Source organism: Orcinus orca, chromosome 3, assembly GCF_937001465.1.
Source record: "Orcinus orca chromosome 3, mOrcOrc1.1, whole genome shotgun sequence".
In the NCBI taxonomy this organism is placed as follows: domain Eukaryota; kingdom Metazoa; phylum Chordata; class Mammalia; order Artiodactyla; family Delphinidae; genus Orcinus; species Orcinus orca.
Genome location: NC_064561.1, coordinates 80,858,806 through 80,878,505, shown reverse-complemented (window position 1 = coordinate 80,878,505; position 19,700 = coordinate 80,858,806). Strand labels below are relative to the sequence as shown.

The 19,700-nt window shown below is 43.0% G+C and overlaps 1 protein-coding gene across 5 annotated transcripts in view; it reads left to right on the top strand.

Annotated features, from left to right (window-relative positions):
* The window catches only part of GRAMD2B (GRAM domain containing 2B), a 105,115-nt gene that overhangs the window by 61,549 nt on the left and 23,866 nt on the right, over positions 1-19,700 (top strand). For all 5 annotated transcript variants that reach the window (XM_004279854.3, XM_004279855.2, XM_033405813.2 and 2 more), the window contains exon 2: positions 18,444-18,563. In XM_004279854.3, the coding sequence (XP_004279902.1) occupies positions 18,444-18,563 (120 nt within the window). The remainder of the gene's footprint in view (positions 1-18,443; positions 18,564-19,700) is intronic.

The following is a 19,700-nucleotide window of genomic DNA, read 5'->3' as shown; positions in this document are numbered from 1 at the left end:
TCTTTGTCTGGCAGGATTGGAAGGGCAGGCGATTGCCTCACTGAAACTGCCCCTGACTAGTTTAAATTTGCCAAAACATGACCCAACCCCCAGCAGAAAACTTCTCTGGCCTTTCCCATGCCAGTCTTCCTGAGTCCAGGAATTCACAGTGAAGTACATCCCTTCCTGTCGCTATTTATAAGGTCTGGTGCGGTCAAAAAGGACTCTGGGCTAGAAATCAGAATGCCTGGCCTCTGATTCTGGTAGAAGGAACATGAAATACTTAAGGGAAATGAGTAGAGCACCTCCCCCTCCCCCCAACACCCCATACAGAGATAAGACCCGGACCCTGCCCTCCGGGGCTTATGCTCTAAGGAGAGTAAAGATGAGCAAATTGTAGCCCATTCATAATTCTTAAACAAACCCCATATTAAAGCATAGAGTTTCCATGGCAATCATACCTTTGAGAGTACTGGGGAGAAACATTAGATAAAGGAGGGTCAGTCCTCAGGGCACAAAGAGGGTTGGAAAAGGCTTCCTATAGGAGAAGGCCCCAGCCAGAGCTAAATCCTGGAAGGTGACCAGTGCTTACCAAGGCCACAAGAGAGGGCTCGGGCAGCCCAAGCACAGGGCTGGGCAAAACATGGCAAGAGCTTAAATGCCACTGAGGAGGTTCCAGATTGCAGAAAGAATCAAATTCAGCTTTATCCTGTAGGTAATGGAGAGCCAAGAGGGTTTTAAATGGGGTGGGGGTGGGGAGATGATGTGAATATCATATCATATTTGGGCTTTTCAAAGATCACAGGGCAAAGTGATCTTCCATGTAGATGGAAGGAGGTGTGAGATGGACAGAGGAAATGTTGCATATCATTCAGATGAGGTGGGGAGGTTTAGGGGTCCAGGCGGGAGACACTGAGGACCCTAGCTAACGCGACAGAACTGCGAAAGAGCAGGAGGGGGCATAACTGGAAAAATGTTAAGGAGGTAGAAATCCACAGGTCTTGGTGTCTGACTAGGTTTGGTAGGAGACAGATAGTCAAAGTATGAGAGCAGTTAGCTTATTATTCTTTGGTCGCTCAAAGCTCTCAACTTAGTTTCCTTATTTATGAAATATGGATAACACCTGTCTTACATACCTGCCTCATAAGGTTGGCATGAGGGCTAGTATGGTATCGTGGTATGGGTGTGAATGCTCTTTGAGAACAGCAATGCAAGTGTAAAGTCATCTAGAAAATCCAGTAGGAAGGAGTGGCAAGGAAGAGGGAAGGGGCCAAGAATAGATGTCTTCCGAAGATCTATATATATATATTTTAGGACAGGTAGAGAAAATGCATATTTGTAGTGGGAGAAATAAAGGACAGGAAATAAGGATATCAGATGTAAGATTTATTAGACTTACTGCTTACTTCCTTGAAAGAGGTACTAATTATCATGTATAAATTACATTAATTATAATTCTTCTATCCTGTGAAAGTTAGCTGTCATTAAAATACTAGGATAAACATTTCTTTTCAGTAGAGTTCTTAGTTCTACAATTATTCCATATTTTGATATATATAATATCAATTATATATAATGATATATCAATGTATGATTTTATGATATAAATAATATTCTGATATATGATATATTATTTATATCATATATGATATGATATAATTATGGAATTAATTCCATATTGAAATAACTAAAAATGTACTGTTTTATTTTCTGCCGTAGGGTAGCATGAACTGTTCTTTCCTTAAGTGTATCTAGTTTGGAAGTGTTTTGGTTAAACCAAAGCCTTTTACAGAAAATTGTTTTCTCTAACGTAGAGTTATCCCATTTTAAAAAAGTGATAGTATCTCTCTTCTTTAGAAATTGAGTCCCATTAATTTTTCATTAGAAAGGAAATCCTGAGTTTCAATAATATTACTCTTAGCGTTCAAGCAAAGAGAATTGTCACGTGTGCTAATAACGTCCATGAGATTCCATGTCCATTTTGATCACTGGGGATGATGTGGCATAAGGTGTGAAACTGACCTCTGGGAAATTCCTACACAGCACATCCTGAGCTGCCCTCATACACATGCAATGAGATCAGACTACAGGAGTCAGGAAATGGTACTGCCAAGTTTGTGTGGGGAAAACAAAGGAGACACGGGTTTCTGGATGGCTCCCTGGTGCTATTCTGGACTCTTGTGGAAACTTTTAACTCTGCTGCAGTGCCTACGTACCTCGGTCTTTCGGCTCTTTGGCATTTGATCTTTTTGTTTCCCACACAAAGACAGAGTTCCAGGAAATGAAGGGTATAGAGGAAAGAAAGCACTTAAGTCATCACAGATGGCAGCCAGGGTGGTGGGAGACAGCTCATATCTCCAGTGCGTCAAGTCCAAACGCCTCCTGCAACAGCTAAGGGCCAAAGTAGTGCAGCTCGTCTCCACGGGGACCAGGGCTCCTCAAAACAGAAGCAAACATTTCTCTCTTCCCAAGTCGGCTCTGATGGCCTTGGGTATTTTTACTGTTTTCTTTAACCTTAAACATTACTGTGCTATTAATAGGTAAAATATTCCCTTCTGGCTAAATACATGTATTTCTGACATGATACATTCTCTCTCTCTCTCCAAGTAAAAGTTATTATCGTAGGTATGGTAACAAGAGAAAGGAAGTCTAACTCAAGAGGAATTTCTATGAAGACAAACGACTGTTCTGTCCATGAAGTTTACTAGGACTGTCTCCCTTTGGGGTGTCTCTCCCTCATCCCTTTTCCTTTTGCTGGAAAAGGAAAAGGAAAAGGGTCCTCATTCCTTCTTTTTCCGGGAAGAGTATCTCTAAGTTGGGTCCCCCTGACATGACTCTCTTCTAGTACCCCTCCATCAGAAAATACACAACAGACTTCCCTGGTGGCGGAGTGGTTAAGAATCCGCCTGCCAATACAGGGGATACGGGTTCGAGTCCTGGTCCGGGAAGATCCCACCTGCCATGGAGCAACTAAGCCCATGCGCCACAACTACTGAGCCTGCGCTCTAGAACCCGCGAGCCACAACTACTGAAGCCTTCGTGCCACAACTGCTGAAGTCCACGTGCCTATAGCCCATGTTCTGCAACAAGAAGCCACCACAGTGAGAAGCCCATGCACCGCAACAAAGAGTAGCTCCCGCTCACCACAACTAGAGAAAGCCTGCATGCAGCAAAGACAACCCAATGCAGCCAAAAATTTAAATATATAAATAAATAAATTTATAAAGAAAAAAAGAAAATACACAACAGTTTTCTCAGGAGTAGCATTTTCATAAAGCTGAGCCTCATTTCAGGACTCAGTTTCTCTGCTCAGCCTCACCCTCATCCCTCCAGCTGTAAGGACAGCACCTCAGACACTCAGTTCCTTGTATTCCTACTCACTTCCCAGGTTCTTATACTACAAATACCTTCTTATTGGCAATCCTGATATACAAGTGACTTGTTCTTTTTTTCTCCTTCTTTGCATACTGTAAAGTTTTTGTGAATTTTGCCTGAAATCTTCATCCTCCCAATTTTGTGCTATTCTTGATCCTCCGTTCCTTTAAAATGGGGCTCCAAATGGATCATTTCTGTGATGGATTCCACTTACTTCTGAAAAACCCAAAATTAGAGATCCTAACATTTTTTTATTCTGGGTTTTAATGGGGTTGTTTTGACAGTGGGTTTTGTTTTTTATGTGTGTGCTTAATCTACAGTACCTGAGGTACCTTTCAGTCTTATTTGATGTTTATGATATTTTGAATATTTGCCATAATAGCTGACGATCTGTTAATATTGTACTTCCTCTTAAAAAACTTTGTTCCTGGATTTCACGCCCCAGCCTTTTGCATTCTTATCTTTCTGTTTTGGTAAGTTTCTCATTACACTTTTTTTATTTTTATTATTTTTCAAATATTTATTTATTTAGGCTGCACCAGCTCTTAGTTGTGGCATGCGGGCGTCTTAGTTGCGGCGTGCACGTGGGATCTAGTTCCCCAATCAGGGATCGAACCCAGGCCCCCTGCATCAGGAGTGCAGAGTCTTACCCACTGGACCACCAGGGAAGTCCCTCATTACACTTTTAAAATCTAGGTCTTTCCCAAACACTTCCTTTTGGCCAAAAGCCTTAAGTAGATCTCCTCTAATGTATCTTAGGTACATGAAAGGCGGCTTATTCTGACATTCAGCAGTTGCTGGTGGAAGAACACCTTCAAAAAAGGTGTAGAGATAGAAATACAAAAAATATTTAAAGGCCTTGCCCCTGAGAAAATTACTAACTTGAAGGAGATATATATTTTTAGAAACTTTGTTCGTACTGAGCAATGCATTATACAAAATCCTATTTACATGCTGAGGGTGTAAATAACAAAGCGGAACTATCAGCAGCGTCAATCTACCTTTCCTGGAAATTGGAAAAGTCAGTTGCTGTCTCCTTGATGCATTTTCTTGTCATTTTCCTTTGTTGTTTTCCAATTGTGCTTGGCCTCAAAATACAACTACTGAGAAGTTATTTAGTTTGATTATGATTTTGCTTACGACTGTTGTTTCTTCCAGCAATGAAGACAGTCTATTCAAGTTTCCATATAGTTTCAAATTATTACTCACCTAATTAATGGTCAGTTTGAAAGATAAGTATGCACACAATGCTGATTCAGTGAAAGGGAAAGTGGAAAGACGACCTTTATCCCCCTCTTCTACCTTCAGCATGGCCCTCTTCCAATAGGACTTGTAAATCACACTTGGGAAGGAGTTTACTACATAGGTCTTGAGATAAAATTTTAGCCCAAGCCCTTTTTCAAATGCTGATTGTTGTTCCGAACCCCATATATACTCAAAGTTGTCCAGTCAACAAGTATTAATTGCATCATTTCTTATATCCAGACATTGGAAGTAAAGAGATGGGGGCTGGTATCAAGAGGGTGTATAACTGGACATGTCCTGGGCATGGAACAATGGATAGTTGTGGGTAGTTAAGAAGGCACAGGGGCTTCCCTGGTGGCGCAGTGGTTGAGAATCTGCCTGCCAATGCAGGGGACACGGCTTCGAGCCCTGGTCTGGGAAGATCCCACATGCCGCGCAGCAACTTGGCCCGTGAGCCACAACTGCTGAGCCTGCACCTCTGGAGCTTGTGCTCCGCAACAAGAGAGGCCGCGACAGTGAGAGGCCCGCACACCACGGTGAAGAGTGGCCCCCACTTGCTGCAACTAGAGAAAGCCCACGAACAGAAACGAAGACCCAACACAGCCAAAAATAAATGAATGAATAAATAAATTAATTAATTAATTAAAAAGGCGGCACAGAGAGGATAGTCCAGGCTAGAGGAGCCAAGAGGCACGCACAGAGGGAGGATGAAACACGATGTAAGTGAGGCTATGGTGAGAAGATCAACATGGCTGGAATGGAGAACTCTTTTTAGAAAGTAGAGGGAGACTGCAAAACTCTGGAGGGTCTTGACTCATAACCAGATACCTCACTGTGATGCTCAATAGAAAGCCATTGTTGGTTCTGGAGCAGGGGCATGACATAATGGAGGCAGTGTCTTAAGAGGATGAATGGGGGCATTGATTGTCCAGAAGACTTGGAGAGGGAGACCCTGGAGACCACTGCTGAATGTTCCCGATGTTGAGGGGACACGTCTGCAGCTGCAGCTGTTCTCTGCTGTTGACTTCATCTTAAAGTAGTGACAGAAGCCCTTGTGGGTGGTTTTTATTAAAAAAAAAACAAAAAACATAAACCAGTTTGAGTTGGGTTTCTGTCCCTTCAGAATCAGAATCCTGATATTTGAATACTCTTCGGAGTTACGTGACTTGCCTTAGGCTTTGAAGGAAAAGCAATGATTTAGGAAAACAGAATTGGGAGTAGATATAAAGAAGGTAGAAATGAATCCCATGATTGTTCATGGGACCAGGTTAAAGGGGCATGTTGGGGCCACTGATGGCTGTGCTAAGCCACTCCTCCAGCCCTGGTATTGCAGCTGAGATTTAGGCACCGCTCTCTGCTATTGCAATGTGCTTGGGACTCAACAGAAATCGTTTCCAACTGGCAGAGCCCTTCCTCTGCAAGGACAGTATATTTTTGTTGTTCTTTGGGCTCTTCTGGTTTTCAAGTACAGTTTTTTACCTGCTAACAATATGTGTCTATTATATCTCAAACTAGATTTGCAAAGTCCCTCCCACCAAACACAACTTTCCTCTTGTGTTCCCTGTAACTATGCACGGTGGTGCTAATCTCCATTCCCCAGATAACCTTTGGGTTATCTTGAATGTTGCTCTCCAGTGCTTGCTCTCCCACCCATCCTGGTGTTATCTCTGGATTATCTCTCCAGTGCCGTGTCTGCTTCTTGCCTTCAAACTCCTCCCCACATCTGCCTCTGCATTTTCTGTCTCTACTCTCCATCCCAGCACATCCCCATTCTTATACACTGATGCGAGTGTAACCCTCCAGGAGCACATATCTCATCAGGCCTCTCGTGATGTAGGTACAGGAAGAGGTGGACACTGAATAATATCTCATCCTCATCATTTCATTCCTTCTGTCTAAAAATCTTCAATTAATTCCTACTGCCAACCAAATGAAGTCTCAAAGCAGCGCTTTCTCATTAGGAATCAAACTTCACAACAATTTAATTTGCTTCTTTCTGCTGCCTTACTCCAGAAAAAAAATGCTAGGTTTTTCATCTGCCCCCCCCACCACTGGTTTTAACTATGCCTGATTTTAGTGGTAGTGGTACTTCATTATCTATAAAAATGTATTCATCCTGCTCTTTCTTGCTTACATATTCTAATCTTTCTGTCTCAACTTCCTGTTTTAATGGAACATACGAGTCAACTCACTTATACTAACGCCCTGCTTCCCTCTCTTCCTCCTCCCTATTTTAAATAGGCATATCACTCTTTCTCCTTCCTATTTTCATACATTTGCCTCTTTAAATAACACGTTGACCTAAATCTCTTGTTAAATTAATTTGACTCCCAACTTTTGAGAATAAGAAATTAGTAACCTCTGCCCTTCTTTCACCTTTTTACCACTCCTGTTTTTTCTTTAATAATAACTTCTCCTTTTTTTCCTGTTTAGAATTCCTACTCATTTGATATAAAAGTGGCTGGCTTACGGTGGTTTGTGACCACCTAGAGGGGTGGGATAGGGAAGGTGGGAGGGAGGGAGACACAAGAGGGAAGAGATATGGGAACATATGTATAACTGAATCACTTTGTTACACAGCAGAAACCAACACACCATTGTAAAGCAATTATACTCCAATAAAGATGTTTAAAAAAAAAAAAGTGCCTGGCTTAAACACGTCTTGTGTTTCCCTCTTACTTTTTCTCTCTTTTGAACTTCTGTATCTTGATGCTATTTTCCAGCCCTTTGATTAAATAAATAGGTCTCGTTGAGAAGGTAATATTCGAGTAAAGACTCGAAGGAAAAGAGGGAGAGAGCCACATGGCTTTATGGGGGCAACAGCGTTCCAGGCAGAGGGAATAGCCAGTGCACAGATTTTCTTGTGGGAGCGTGGAGTGAGAAAAGGGGGTCAGAGAGATGAGGTGGGGCAGACAGGGCAGGTCATGAAGTGCCTTGTAGGCTATTAGGGATTCGGACTCTGAGAGAACTGAGGAGTCAAGGAAGGTTTCCTTTTCCATAATATTGTGATCTGTTTTAGGAGTTCTATCTTCTTTCTGAAGATATTAATTAGAAGGTTTGGGGGTTTTGTTTTTCTTGTTTGCTTGTTTGTTTTCTGAAGTCAATTTTCTAAGGGTTTTACTTTCTTGTTAGTTTATCTTGGTCTTTTCTTTAAGACTTCAGATTTTCTTCAAGGGTCTGGCAATCCTTTGCTGTCATTTCATATTTAAGAATGAGGGACTAGAGGGAAAAAATAAGGGATTAGAGTAGTTTTGGAAGAATATGAATAGGGAGTTGGTACTTAGCTTGGGACCACTTTATTCAAAATGGAAGGAAGAGAAGGGATTTACTCTGGAGTTCCAGCCCCCTTCTTAGGTACCCTGATTTTCTGCAGCTAAGTTATTCAGTTTTTTAATTGACAACCCTTCTGATATGTTTTCCTCACAAGCTAAGTAGCTGACTGTCTGCCATTTGTGTCTTGAGGATGGGGGTGTGGGCAAGGTGAGTGGTGGGCAGAAATTTCTCACACACACACACCTTTAATTTAGTCTAATGTTTTCGGCAGCTTCTTACATCGTCCTCCTATAGCACCTTATTGGACTCTGTCAAACAGATCAGTATTCTCTTATCTTCCACTTATACCCAAATTCTGAAATACAGCTTCCTCTGCTTTGCTGCATGAGTTAATATTTACTTTCTACTTTCCATTTTTCAGAAATTTGGGGAAATTACTCTTCTGCTGATGGTTTCCCACCATAATTGTAAGCAGGATTACTAGTTCTTTTATAAATCCTCATCTTAACAGGCCTCGGAAAGGAGAGGCAAACATCTGTGCTCCTGTTCTCCATTCTGGACTGGGAAGCCTGTTGGGTTTTCATCACAGGTTTTGACAAAACCAAAGAATACTGTGTTTTCGGCATTCCTTTTTTAAAAAATCTGCCAGTAAGCCTATCAAGAGAAACTTAATTTGTCATTAACATTTTTATTTTAACGTTATGCTGGGCCCTAATATCCATTTAACTTTTCTAAATGTTTATTTATTTAAAAAGTCAATTCTAGGATATTGCCAAGAATTGGTGATGCAGTTATAAGAATTGTTTTCCCTGAATGTTTCAATCAGCAACGCATTAGAAAAATTGGCAAAATGTACATACGAACAGCTAATTTACAAAACAGGAAATAAAAAACACTCTTAAATATAAGAAAATACACTCAACCTTACTCATCAGGAGAGAGATGTAAATCAAAACTATAATGGGACTTTTTTTTTTTTTTTACCTCTTAGATATGTAGAGATCAAAAAGTTTAACACTAATCATTGGTAAAATTGTTATTCTATGTGCTAGGTACTCTGCTAAGCACTCTGAATTGTTTTTTGGGTTTTTAAAAAATATTTATTTCATTTATTTTTTCCTTTTATTTATTTACTTATTTTTTGCTGCATCAGGACTTAGTCGCCGCACACAGGATCTTTTTCATTACGGCTCGCGGTCTGCTCGGGTTTCTCTCTAGTTGCAGCACGTGGGCTTCTCTCTAGTTGTGGCGTGCGGGTTTTCTCTTTCTAGTTGTGGCGCACAGGCTCCAGAGTGCGTGGGCTCTCTAGTTGAGGTGCACGAGCTCAGTAGTTGTGGCGCGCTGGCTTAGTTGCCCCACAGGATGTGGGATCTTAGTTCCCCGACCAGGGATCGAATCCACGTCCCCTGCATTGGAAGGTGGATTCTTTACCACTGGACCACGAGGGGAGTCCCTGAATTGTTTTTTAAGTGTAACACTTTAGTAAGAATGTGTAAACACTGCTACATATTATGGGTGTGGGTCACAAAACTTTTACTAAAGGCAATTTGGCAATAACTATAAATTTTTCTTTAATTTGTGTACATTTTAACACAGCAGTTCCATTTCCAGGAAGTTATCCTAGGGATATATTCACACATAATAAAACATAAGGACATATGTCACATAAGGACATTCTTTGCAGTGTTGTCTGTATTAGTGATAAGACTGAAATCACCTAAATGCCCATCAATAAGGAACTGGTTAAATTTTGTAAGCCATTACAGTGGAACTCTATGCAGTCATTAAAAAGAACGAGGAAGCTCTATGGTACTAATAGGGAAAGAACACCAAGTTAGTTTCAAAAAAGGGGGTGGGGGGGTGTCTAGAATAACATGCTATCACTTGTGCTTAAAAGTACACTCATATGCATTCAGACTCCCTGGAAGTACACACAGGAGCTGGGAACAGTAGGTGCCTCTGGAGAGAAACAGGGCCAGCATAAAACAGGGGTGGGTAGAAGGGAGATTTGTTTTTCCGTTTGTAACTTTTGAATTGTGTTGTTGTGCTTCTAGTACCTATTCAGAAATAAATATGTAGATCAATAAATACAATGTAAAATTTCCAAAGATATCCTTATATCAGAATTGTAAATGAAAGACTGTTCTTCCTGATTTAGAAAAATCTAGCTGGGAGACTGAGCTGACTTTGCAGTTGGAGAGGCTTAGGGGTCTTGGAGAGGTCCTGGTCTCTATCACCAGTTCCTGCACCTTCTGCACCCCATTCTGCTTCCTGCTTTTGGTAACTGTGTTGTCTCTGTTTCTACTGTGGCTGCTGTGCAGCAGCCCCCAGAGTCCTCCTCTGTCCCTATAGCCCATCTCTCAGCTTCCCAAGTATTGCCACCCTTGCCTGCCAGCCAGAGAGCCACCAAGTGGGCAGCACACCAAAAACAAGAGTCTTTCAGGCTACAGATCTTGGCGAGTCCAGGTGCAGCCTAGTTTTCAGTACAGGGTTTCCATCCCATTTCCAGGATTTTATCTTCTGGGGATCCTCTGGTGAAACATATCCTATCTTCAAGTCACTTCTTAACCTTTGTTGGTCAAGACTGTGGTTTTGAGTAATGATAATCAGGGAGTTTTTTAAATGATAGTGGGTGTAAAACTATCTCACTGGTACTACCATAAAGGAGTTTAGTGACCTATTTTATGCCTAAGCTTAGACTAATTTAACTTGAAGGTAGACAAGCACAGGTTTATCACTGTAACTAGGAAGGAGCACAGCTTCCTGGACTGAACCACAGTGAGGCACTTGTTTGCATTTACCTGAAAAACAGCTTATTCACTCACCTGAGATAGAACCTAATTATCACTTACACGTGATGATGCCTGAGTACAACACATCTTCAACAGGAGAGGCAAAGGGCCTGGGAGATGGATATGACAGAACAGAGGAGTGTTGAGTTTACTCTAACTCAGAGAGACTCTTTTCAGGAGGAATGATAGTTGACCCCATGTAAGAATTCTAATTCTGAAAAATTGTGAAATCTGAATCAAGTCATCATCAGACTAATCACGTCTAGGAAGTGAGGAATATTGGACTGTTGATAGGGATCATCCAACCTGTTTTTTATTTATAGATTGTGGTGCAACAGTGTGTGGCAGTGTCTTGTTGAAACCAGCAATTCCTAGCTGGTAATAAAAATGCTGTTGCCTAGTTGGTAAAGTCAGGCTTGGTTGGTATAAGTGTGTCTATCTCACTGCTCTGAAATTCCTACTTAGAAGCTTTCAGGGCCCATAACTGGTGCTTACATTGGGTTGGAGATAGGAGAAGAAATAACCTGCCAAAGCCAAGGGAAGGTGGATCCCGTGTTCCCAGCATCTTCTGCTGCTTCTATGCTTCCTTAAAACTGTCACTCATTTTTTTAAATAAATTTATTTATTTTACTTATTTATTTTTGGCTGCGTTGGGTCTTCGTTGCTGTGAGCGGGCTGTCTGTAGCTGCGGTGAGCGGGGTTACTCTTCGTTGCAGTGCACCGACTTCTCATTGCATTGGCTTCTCTTGTTGTAGAGCACGGGCTCTAGGCGTGTGGGCTCAGTAGTTGTGGCTCACGGGCTCAGTAGTTGTGGTTCACGGGTTCTAGAGCGCAGGCTCAGTAGTTGTGGCTCATGGGCTTAGTTGCTCCGTGGCATGTGGGATCTTCCCGGACCAAGGCTCGAACCCGTGTCCCCTACATTGGCAGGCGGATTCTTAACCACTGCGCCACCAGGGAAGCCCCCAAGCTGATTTATTTTCATGACTTAAGTGAGATCTGTTATTTCATCTCCCTTGTCAATGAGAGTTCAGCTTCACTGCCAGTAACTTTAAAGTTACTGAGAGGCCTTGCAAAAGTGGTCTGTTCCTTCTCCTATGCCCTCCTCACTCAAACACAGGTGAGCCTCTGCTCTTCGGATCCTAGCAGTTTCAGTTTGCTGCCAACAAGACCTCTGTGATAGGGGTGCTCCAGGAATCATCTCGCCTGTGTTGGTAATTAACTTGCTTGAGTTCCGTAGCATCTTTGAGTAAACAAAAACCTAAAGTTGAATCGGCCCATTGATGAATTTCACTTCTGTTTTGGATGCCACAGAATTAATCCCTCATCAGTCAACACTAATAAATGACCACACTGAGCAAAATGCTGAGCTGAGTGCTGTGGAAAAAAACAGAAGTTCCCTGCTTCTCGTAGTTGGATCATTAATTGATGAGGGGTCTAGTGAGTTACAGAGCCAGCAGCAGCAGAGCTGAGGTGATGGGATGGGAGGCTCTGTGGAGCTTGTGCCCGCTGGGGAGGGCTTTCCAGGGCAGAACCAGTGCTAGAGACCAGGAGCCAGTCTAGGGAAGAGAAAGGTGGAGACTCTGTACATCATTGGATGAATGGATAAAGAAGATGTGGCACATATATACAATGGAATATTACTCAACCATAAAAAGAAATGAAATTGAGTTATTTGTAGTGAGGTGGATGGACCTAGAGTCTGTCATACAGAGTGAAGTAAGTCAGAAAGAGAAAGACAAATACCGTATGCTAACACATATATATGGAATCTAAGGGGAAAAAAAGTGTCATGAAGAACCTAGGGGTAAGACGGGAATAAAGACACAGACCTACTAGAGAATGGACTTGATATGGGGAGGGGGAAGGGTAAGCTGTGACAAAGTGAGAGAGTGGCATGGACATATATATACACTACCAAACGTAAAATAGATAGCTAGTGGGAAGCAGCCGCATAGCACAGGGAGATCAGCTCGGTGCTTTGTGACCACCTAGAAGGGTGGGATAGGGAGGGTGGGAGGGAGGGAGACGCAAGAGAGAATAGATATGGGAACATATGTATATGTATAACTGATTCACTTTGTTATAAAGCAGAAACTAACACACCATTGTAAAGCAATTATACTCCAATAAAGATGTTAAAAAAAAAAAGTCATTTTAATCTGCACATACCTGAATGCTCTGTCATTGAAAGACATTGTGTGGGTGGGTTGACCTAGAGGCAGGCTCTGTAATCTTGTCAGTGCTAAGCTAGGGGCGCTGCATCAGGACCACCCACTTGGTGAGGGCTGAGTGCCCAGCACTGCACACAAGTGCCTGGCCAGGAAGGGCGGGGCAAGGAGGGGCTGAAATCCAGCCACTTCGCTTCCTCTGCTCCTTGGTGCTGGGCTCTTCCTGCCCAGAGCAAGAGGCACCATTTCTCTGCCAAGTCCTGTGTCAGTAGGGCTACATCCAGACGGCACCTTTTCATGAGTGCTTCTGGCCGGGCATGGCTCTTCCTGAGTCTTCAAGGGTGCTGTGCAGGACAGCTACCGTGCTGCCTCTAAGTCTGAATCTGACCCTGCAGAGCATAGAATTCTGTAAATATTTGAATGAATGCTGAGGTGGATTATTGAAGTTACACACACACTTCATCTCCCTACTTAAAGAGGGACTCGAGTGGATTTCTTTTTCTTTTTTTTTGTGGTTTATTGTATTTCAATTTACTTGACTAGTTTGTGGAAACTTGTTGAAGAGATTTTCTGATTTACTTTTTTTTAACCATTTTTTTCCCTTGAAGTATAATTTACAATGTTGTATTAGTTTCAGGTGTACAGCAAAGTGATTCAGATATATATATATACGTACGTTTTCAGATTCTTTTCTGTTATAGGTTGTTATAAGATATTGAATATAGTTCCCTGTGCTATACAGTAGGTCCGTGTTGTTTATCTATATTATATATAGTAGTGTGAATCTGTTAATCCCAAACTCCTAATTTATCTCTACCACCCACCCCTCTGCTCCCAATGCTATTCCCTTTGGTAACCATAAGTTTATTTTCTGTCTGTGAGTCTGTTTCTGTTTTGTAAATAAGTTCATTTGAGTGGTTTTCTTTTCTTTTTTTTTTTTTTTTTTTTGGTTTATTGTTTTCAATTTACTTGACTGGTTTGTGGAAACTTTTTTTTTTGTTTTGAAAAACCTATTTACTTTTCCAAATATTATTCCAAATACATGCTTTACAGGCTACTATGGGTCAGAAACATTCTGTAGAAGAAATTATTTTGATAGACATTGGAAATAATTTTAATAGAAGAAAAAGCTCATATTTCTCTAGATGTGGCTATGTTCCACAGGAAGATTTCGACGTCTAAGGTGCAAAGACAAAATGACTGTGGCTTTCCTTGCCACTCAGAATATTGACAATCTTCCCTTAGAGCCTACTCTTTTTTTTTTTAATATCAAAATCTAATAAGCCAAATTTATTCAAGAAAAGTTATATCCATTTTCCTTTAACCTTCTTAATCTACCAAGGACCGTAACTTATGTAAAAGCATGCCTGTTTTTTCCTTTAGAGCTTCTTTTTTCTTTTTTTAATTGGAGTATAATTGCTTTACAATGTTGTGTTAGTTTCTGCTGTACAATGAAGTGAATCGACCACATGCATACCTATATCCCCTCCCTCTTGCCCCCTCCCCCACACACCGCGTCCCACCCATCCAGGTCGTCACAGAGCACCGAGCTGAGCTTCCTGTGCTTTATAGCATGTTCCCACTAGCTGTCTATTTTATGCATGGTAGTGTATATATGTCAATCCTAATCTCCCAATTCGGCCCACCCTCACCTTCCCACCCTGTGTCCACATGTGCATTCTCTACATCTGCATCTCTATTCCTGCCCTGCAAATAGGTTCATCTGTACCATTTTTCTAGATTCCACATATACATGTTAATATACGATATTTGTTTTTCTCTTTCTGGCTTAGTTCACTCTGTATGACAGACTCTAGGTCCATCCACATCTCTACAAATGACCCAATTTCGTTCCTTTTTATGGCTAATATTCCATTGTATGTATGTGCCACATCTTCTCTATCCATTCATCTGTCTGTGGACATTTAGGTTATTTCCATGTCTTGGCTATTGTAAATAGTGCTGCAGTGAACATTGGGGTACATGTGTCTTTCTGAGTTATGGTTTTCTCAGGGTATATGCCCAGTAGGGGCATTGCTGTGTCATATGGTAGTTGTATTTTTAGTTTTTTAAGGAACCTCCATACTGTTCTCCATAGTGGCTGTATCAGTTTACATTCCCACCAATAGTGTAAGACGGTTCCCTTTTCTCCACACCCTCTCCAGCATTTGTTGTTTGTAGATTTTTGATGATGGCCATTCTGACTGGTGTGAGGTGATAACTCACTATAGTTTTGATATGCATTCCTCTAATAATTAGTGATATTGAGCATCCTTTCATGTGCCCCTTGGCCATCTGTATGTCCTCCTTGGAGAGATGTCTATTTAGGTCTTCTGCCCATTTTTTGATTGGGTTGTTTGTTTTTTTGATACTGAGCTCCATGAGCTGTTAGTATGTTTTGGAGATTAATCATTTGTTGCTTCCTTTGCAATTATTTTCTCCCATTCTGAGGGTTGTCTTTTTTATGGTTTCCTTTGCTGTGCAAAAGCTTTTAAGTTTAATTAGGTCCCATTTGTTTATTTTGCTTTTATTTTCATTACTCTAGGAGGGGGGTAAAAAAAGATCTTGCTGTGGTTTATGTCAAAGACTGTTTTTCCTATGTTTTCCTCTAAGAGTTTTATAGTGTCTGGTCTTCGATTTAGGTCTTTAATCCATTTTGAGTTGTTTTTGTTTTTTGTGGTAAGCGGGCCTCTCACTGTTGTGGCCTCTCCCGTTGCGGAGCACAGGCTCCGGACACGCAGGCTCAGCGGCCATGGCTCACGGGCCCAGCCGCTCCGCAGCATGTGGGATCCTCCCGGACCGGGGCACGAACCCGTGTCCCCTGCTTCGGCAGGCGGACTCTCAACCACTGCGCCACCAGGGAATCCCCGAGTTTATTTTTGTGTATGGTGTTAGGTAGGTGTTAGGTGTTAGTTGGGTGTCAAGTAGACAGTATACTGACCTTTAGAAGTAGGGCTCCAATGGACAAGGGGGTGGAGGATTGTCAAGCATCAGAATGAATTCAACTTAAGAACAAACTGGCTCTGATCCCAGCCAACCCCAAAGTCTAGCCAGAGGCCCATTAGAAATAAATGCAAATTGTAGTATCACTTTTACAAGGTTGTGCCACTCTACACTGTTAAATCTAATCAATCCATGTTAAAGCTAAGCACACTCCCATTATTAGCTCAGTCCTCACCGTATCCCATTTCTATGAAGGCTCCTATGGAAACTTTTTAAAGAGATTTTCTGATTTACTTTTTTTTATAACATTTTTTTTTCTTGAAGTATAGTTAATTTACAGTGTTGTGTTAGATTCAGGTGTACAGCAAAGTGATTCAGAGATATATCTATATATATACACACACATATATGTGTACTTTTTCAGATTCTTTTCCATTACGGGTTATTACAAGATACCGAACATAGTTTCCTGTGCTGTACAGTAGGTGCGTGTTGTTTATTTTATGTATAGTAGTGTGAATCTGTTAATCCCAAACTCCTAATTTATCTCCACCACCCACCCCTCTGCCCCCACTGCCATCCCCTTTGGTAACTGTAAGTTTATTTTCTATGTCTGTGAGTCTGTTTCTGTTTTGTAAATAAGTTCACTTGAGTGGATTTCTTATGCTTTTGAAGAATAGGAGTAATGTGTGTGTCTTGGGGGATAGAGGGAAAAGGCAGGGATGTGCTCAAAGGGCCCTTAACAGTTCTATAATTCTTGGAGTCCATAAATTAAATTAAATTCTTGGAGTCCATAAATTTGATATTAAAATAAATCTTCTAGGGCTTCCCTGGTGGCACAGTGGTTGAGAGTCTGCCTGCCGATGCAGGGGACACGGGTTCGTGCCCGGTCTGGGAAGATCCCACATGCCGCAGAGCGGCTGGGCCCGTGAGCCATGGCCACTGAGCCTGCGCGTCCAGAGCCTGTGCTCCACAACGGGGGAGGCCACAACAGTGAGAGGGCCGCGTACCACAAAAAAATATAAATAAATAAATAAATAAATAAACAAAATAAATCTTCTATTTTAAACCAAAGCCATGTTTTCATTTTAATGTTTCAAGGCTTTACATGTACCTTTTATCACATAATGCAATTCAGTTATGTACTGAGTCCTTTTAATGTACATAAGTGCTTTAAGTACTTTGAAAAGAACTGAAGAAATAGAAGGTTGGGCCTATGTCCTCAGATGTTAACCTACCTAGAAAAGGAGAAATGCAGAATGAGAGTATCAACCACTCGTAGGGATTATTACTTGGATACCTTGTCAGACATACCTGGTTTTGATTTTGACACGACAGTAGGACTCCCAATGTGGGCTGGAATTTCCATGCGCTGTGAAAAGTGGTAAGCAAGCAACCACAAAGCTTCAAGTAACCAATAACATTTCCTGTCTGCGAGGTTTTTTGCAGGTGAAGATACCAAATGGGTGGTAAGTTAGGATTAAAATTAGCTAAACTGTCACAGCAATGCTGTCTTCCTTTACACTCAGCCACCGTGGAGTTCTCATGGTCTAGAAGTATGTTTTGTGAGTCCTCTGCTGTGCAGGCTGACACCAAAGAAGGTCTGATCCATGCTACCACCTTGTGTTCTCCCTGGCCACATTCCTTCCTCTCCTTCCATGTTGAAATGGTTTCCCCTGATCCCGAGACTGAGGGAGCTCACCTGTGTCCACTGCACTGGCCATCCTCCATCTGTTAATGGTTCAGCGTGCTGACCCTCTGACTTACTGTCTCCTCTACTCCCTTTTTCACCAAGGTCAGACCTAGTTTTCCAAAAGCCTACTGAGTGCGATTATATACCCGCACTATCCTAGACCTCGTGGTCAGTATAAAAATCAATGAGATTCTTCTCCCCAGCCTGGGGCTCCCACACTGAAGAGCTAGTAAGAGGGCTCGGAGGATAGATGCGTGGCTGGGGGGTGGATGGATGCGAAGAAAGAAAATATGAGAATGGGCATGTACACAGAGGCCTCTCGGATGGGCAGACCTGAGTTTGAATCCCAACTCAGACAGGTACTAGTTCTGCAAACTCGGGCAAGAAATTCACTATGTGAGAGCCTCAGATTCCTAGTCTGTGAAATGGGAGTAATGATTCCCACCTAGCCTGGGTGGTGGTGCGGATTAGAGAGTGTAATTGCTGAGAGAAGCGCTTGGTGAAATTAGCAAGCACCCAAACCAGGACCTATATAGCTACAACAAAAGATGATAAGTGACGTAAGTGCAAACAGACGGGGTGGGAGCGCCCAGCAGAAAGGCTCACAGCTGGCAGGAGGCCGCATGTGAGCTCACGCACAGGTCAGGGGCCCTCCCAGCTTCTGGGTGATCTTCCACCTCCATGCTGGGCTGGGCAGAGCCAGGCAGCGCAGGGCCCACAGGCCGCATACCTGGGAGCCGGAAAGTCCCTGCGAAGTTGGACATTTACCTGCCCATAAACCTGCACGTGTATCTGAAGCAGGCATGACCCAGAGCTCCATCCCTCCAATGGAGGGATGGAAAGGGCACCGCTGTCCTTGTTGACTTCAGCCAGTCCCGGGCATTGAAGATCATTCCACTCTCCAGAAAGCGAGGTCACGTCATCGTTTTTCCCTCCTCCCCACTCTGGATATCTAAGGTGAAGTGTTTTCTCCAGCTCAGAGGCTGAGAATGGTGTGGAGGAGAAAAAGAAGGTCTGCAGGTCGCCAGCAGCCCTGTCCCCTGCTCTGTCCAGCGAGACCGAGTCCGCAGACCCGAAGAGAATCATTTCCCTGAGGTGAGTCCTCACCTTGACTCTGTTCTTTTGGCCTTTCGGGGAGGAGGGGTTGCTGGGAGGAGCTGGTGTTTCTAGTTTTATGGTGATGGTTAACAGTGAAGATCTCCTACAAGCAGATGACACCCCTGAGAAAGAAGTGGGGTGTTTTTCCTTGATATCCAGGCACTGGCACCTGCCTTCCTTTCTCAGCTCTTCCCGCCAGCCTCTCTTCTCCTTCCCACTGCAGCCTTCTGCAGAATTTCTGCCCCTTTCTGAAAGCACTGATTTTGCTACATGATAAAGCCCGGGTGGGCCCCTCTCTGGCATGGAGTTAGAAGCACCTGGAAAGGCTGCCAGGGTTGCTGCTGAGGCCACCCAGGTTGGATTGTCTGCTCGGCCTGTGGGTGTGCACACCTGCTGTCTCACTTTCCTGGCAGCCACGGAAAAGAGCAGAGGGAAACCCTGCCTGGGATCCCCGGGCGGGGTGTGCACATCTCCCTGGGCTGCCCATTTCCTGGGGCCTGTGCTGGAAGCCGGGCTCAGTTTGGTCGTGGGGCTGTGAGGGGACAGGCGGTTTGAGATGTGGAGCTCTGGTCCCCGTCACTCTCAGGGGCACCAATTATGTGCTTGCTTTCACTTGGAAGGAAGAAGTAGGAACTTCAAGTTGCTTTTGTTCCCTTAAAAGAGAATGGTTAAGCCAGTGATCAATTACAGGTAACGGTGGCCATTTATCCACACCAAGTGGAGGAGTACTAGCTCTCCTCCCCATATTAGAACTGTCAGAACTCCTACCTTCTACGTCTTTTGTCCTCTGCTAAAGGATGATTAAATAACTCCTGCTTTTCCCTTCCTTCCTGGCTACCCAGCCCACGGCTTCTCTGCAAATCTATGCCTCACTCAGGACCAAGCATAAGTCTTCACTCTGCCCCCAGATTTTTCTATTCTGACTATCACTCCCAATTCTGTCTCCATCTTTTCTGCATGACTGTTTTGATGCATCTCACTTTTTTTTTTTTTTTTTTTTTTTTGCGGTACACGGGCCTCTCACTGTTGTGGCCTCTCCCGTTGCGGAGCACAGGCTCCGGACGCGCAGGCTCAGCGGCCATGGCTCACGGGCCCAGCCGCTCCGCAGCATGTGGGATCTTCCCGGACCGGGGC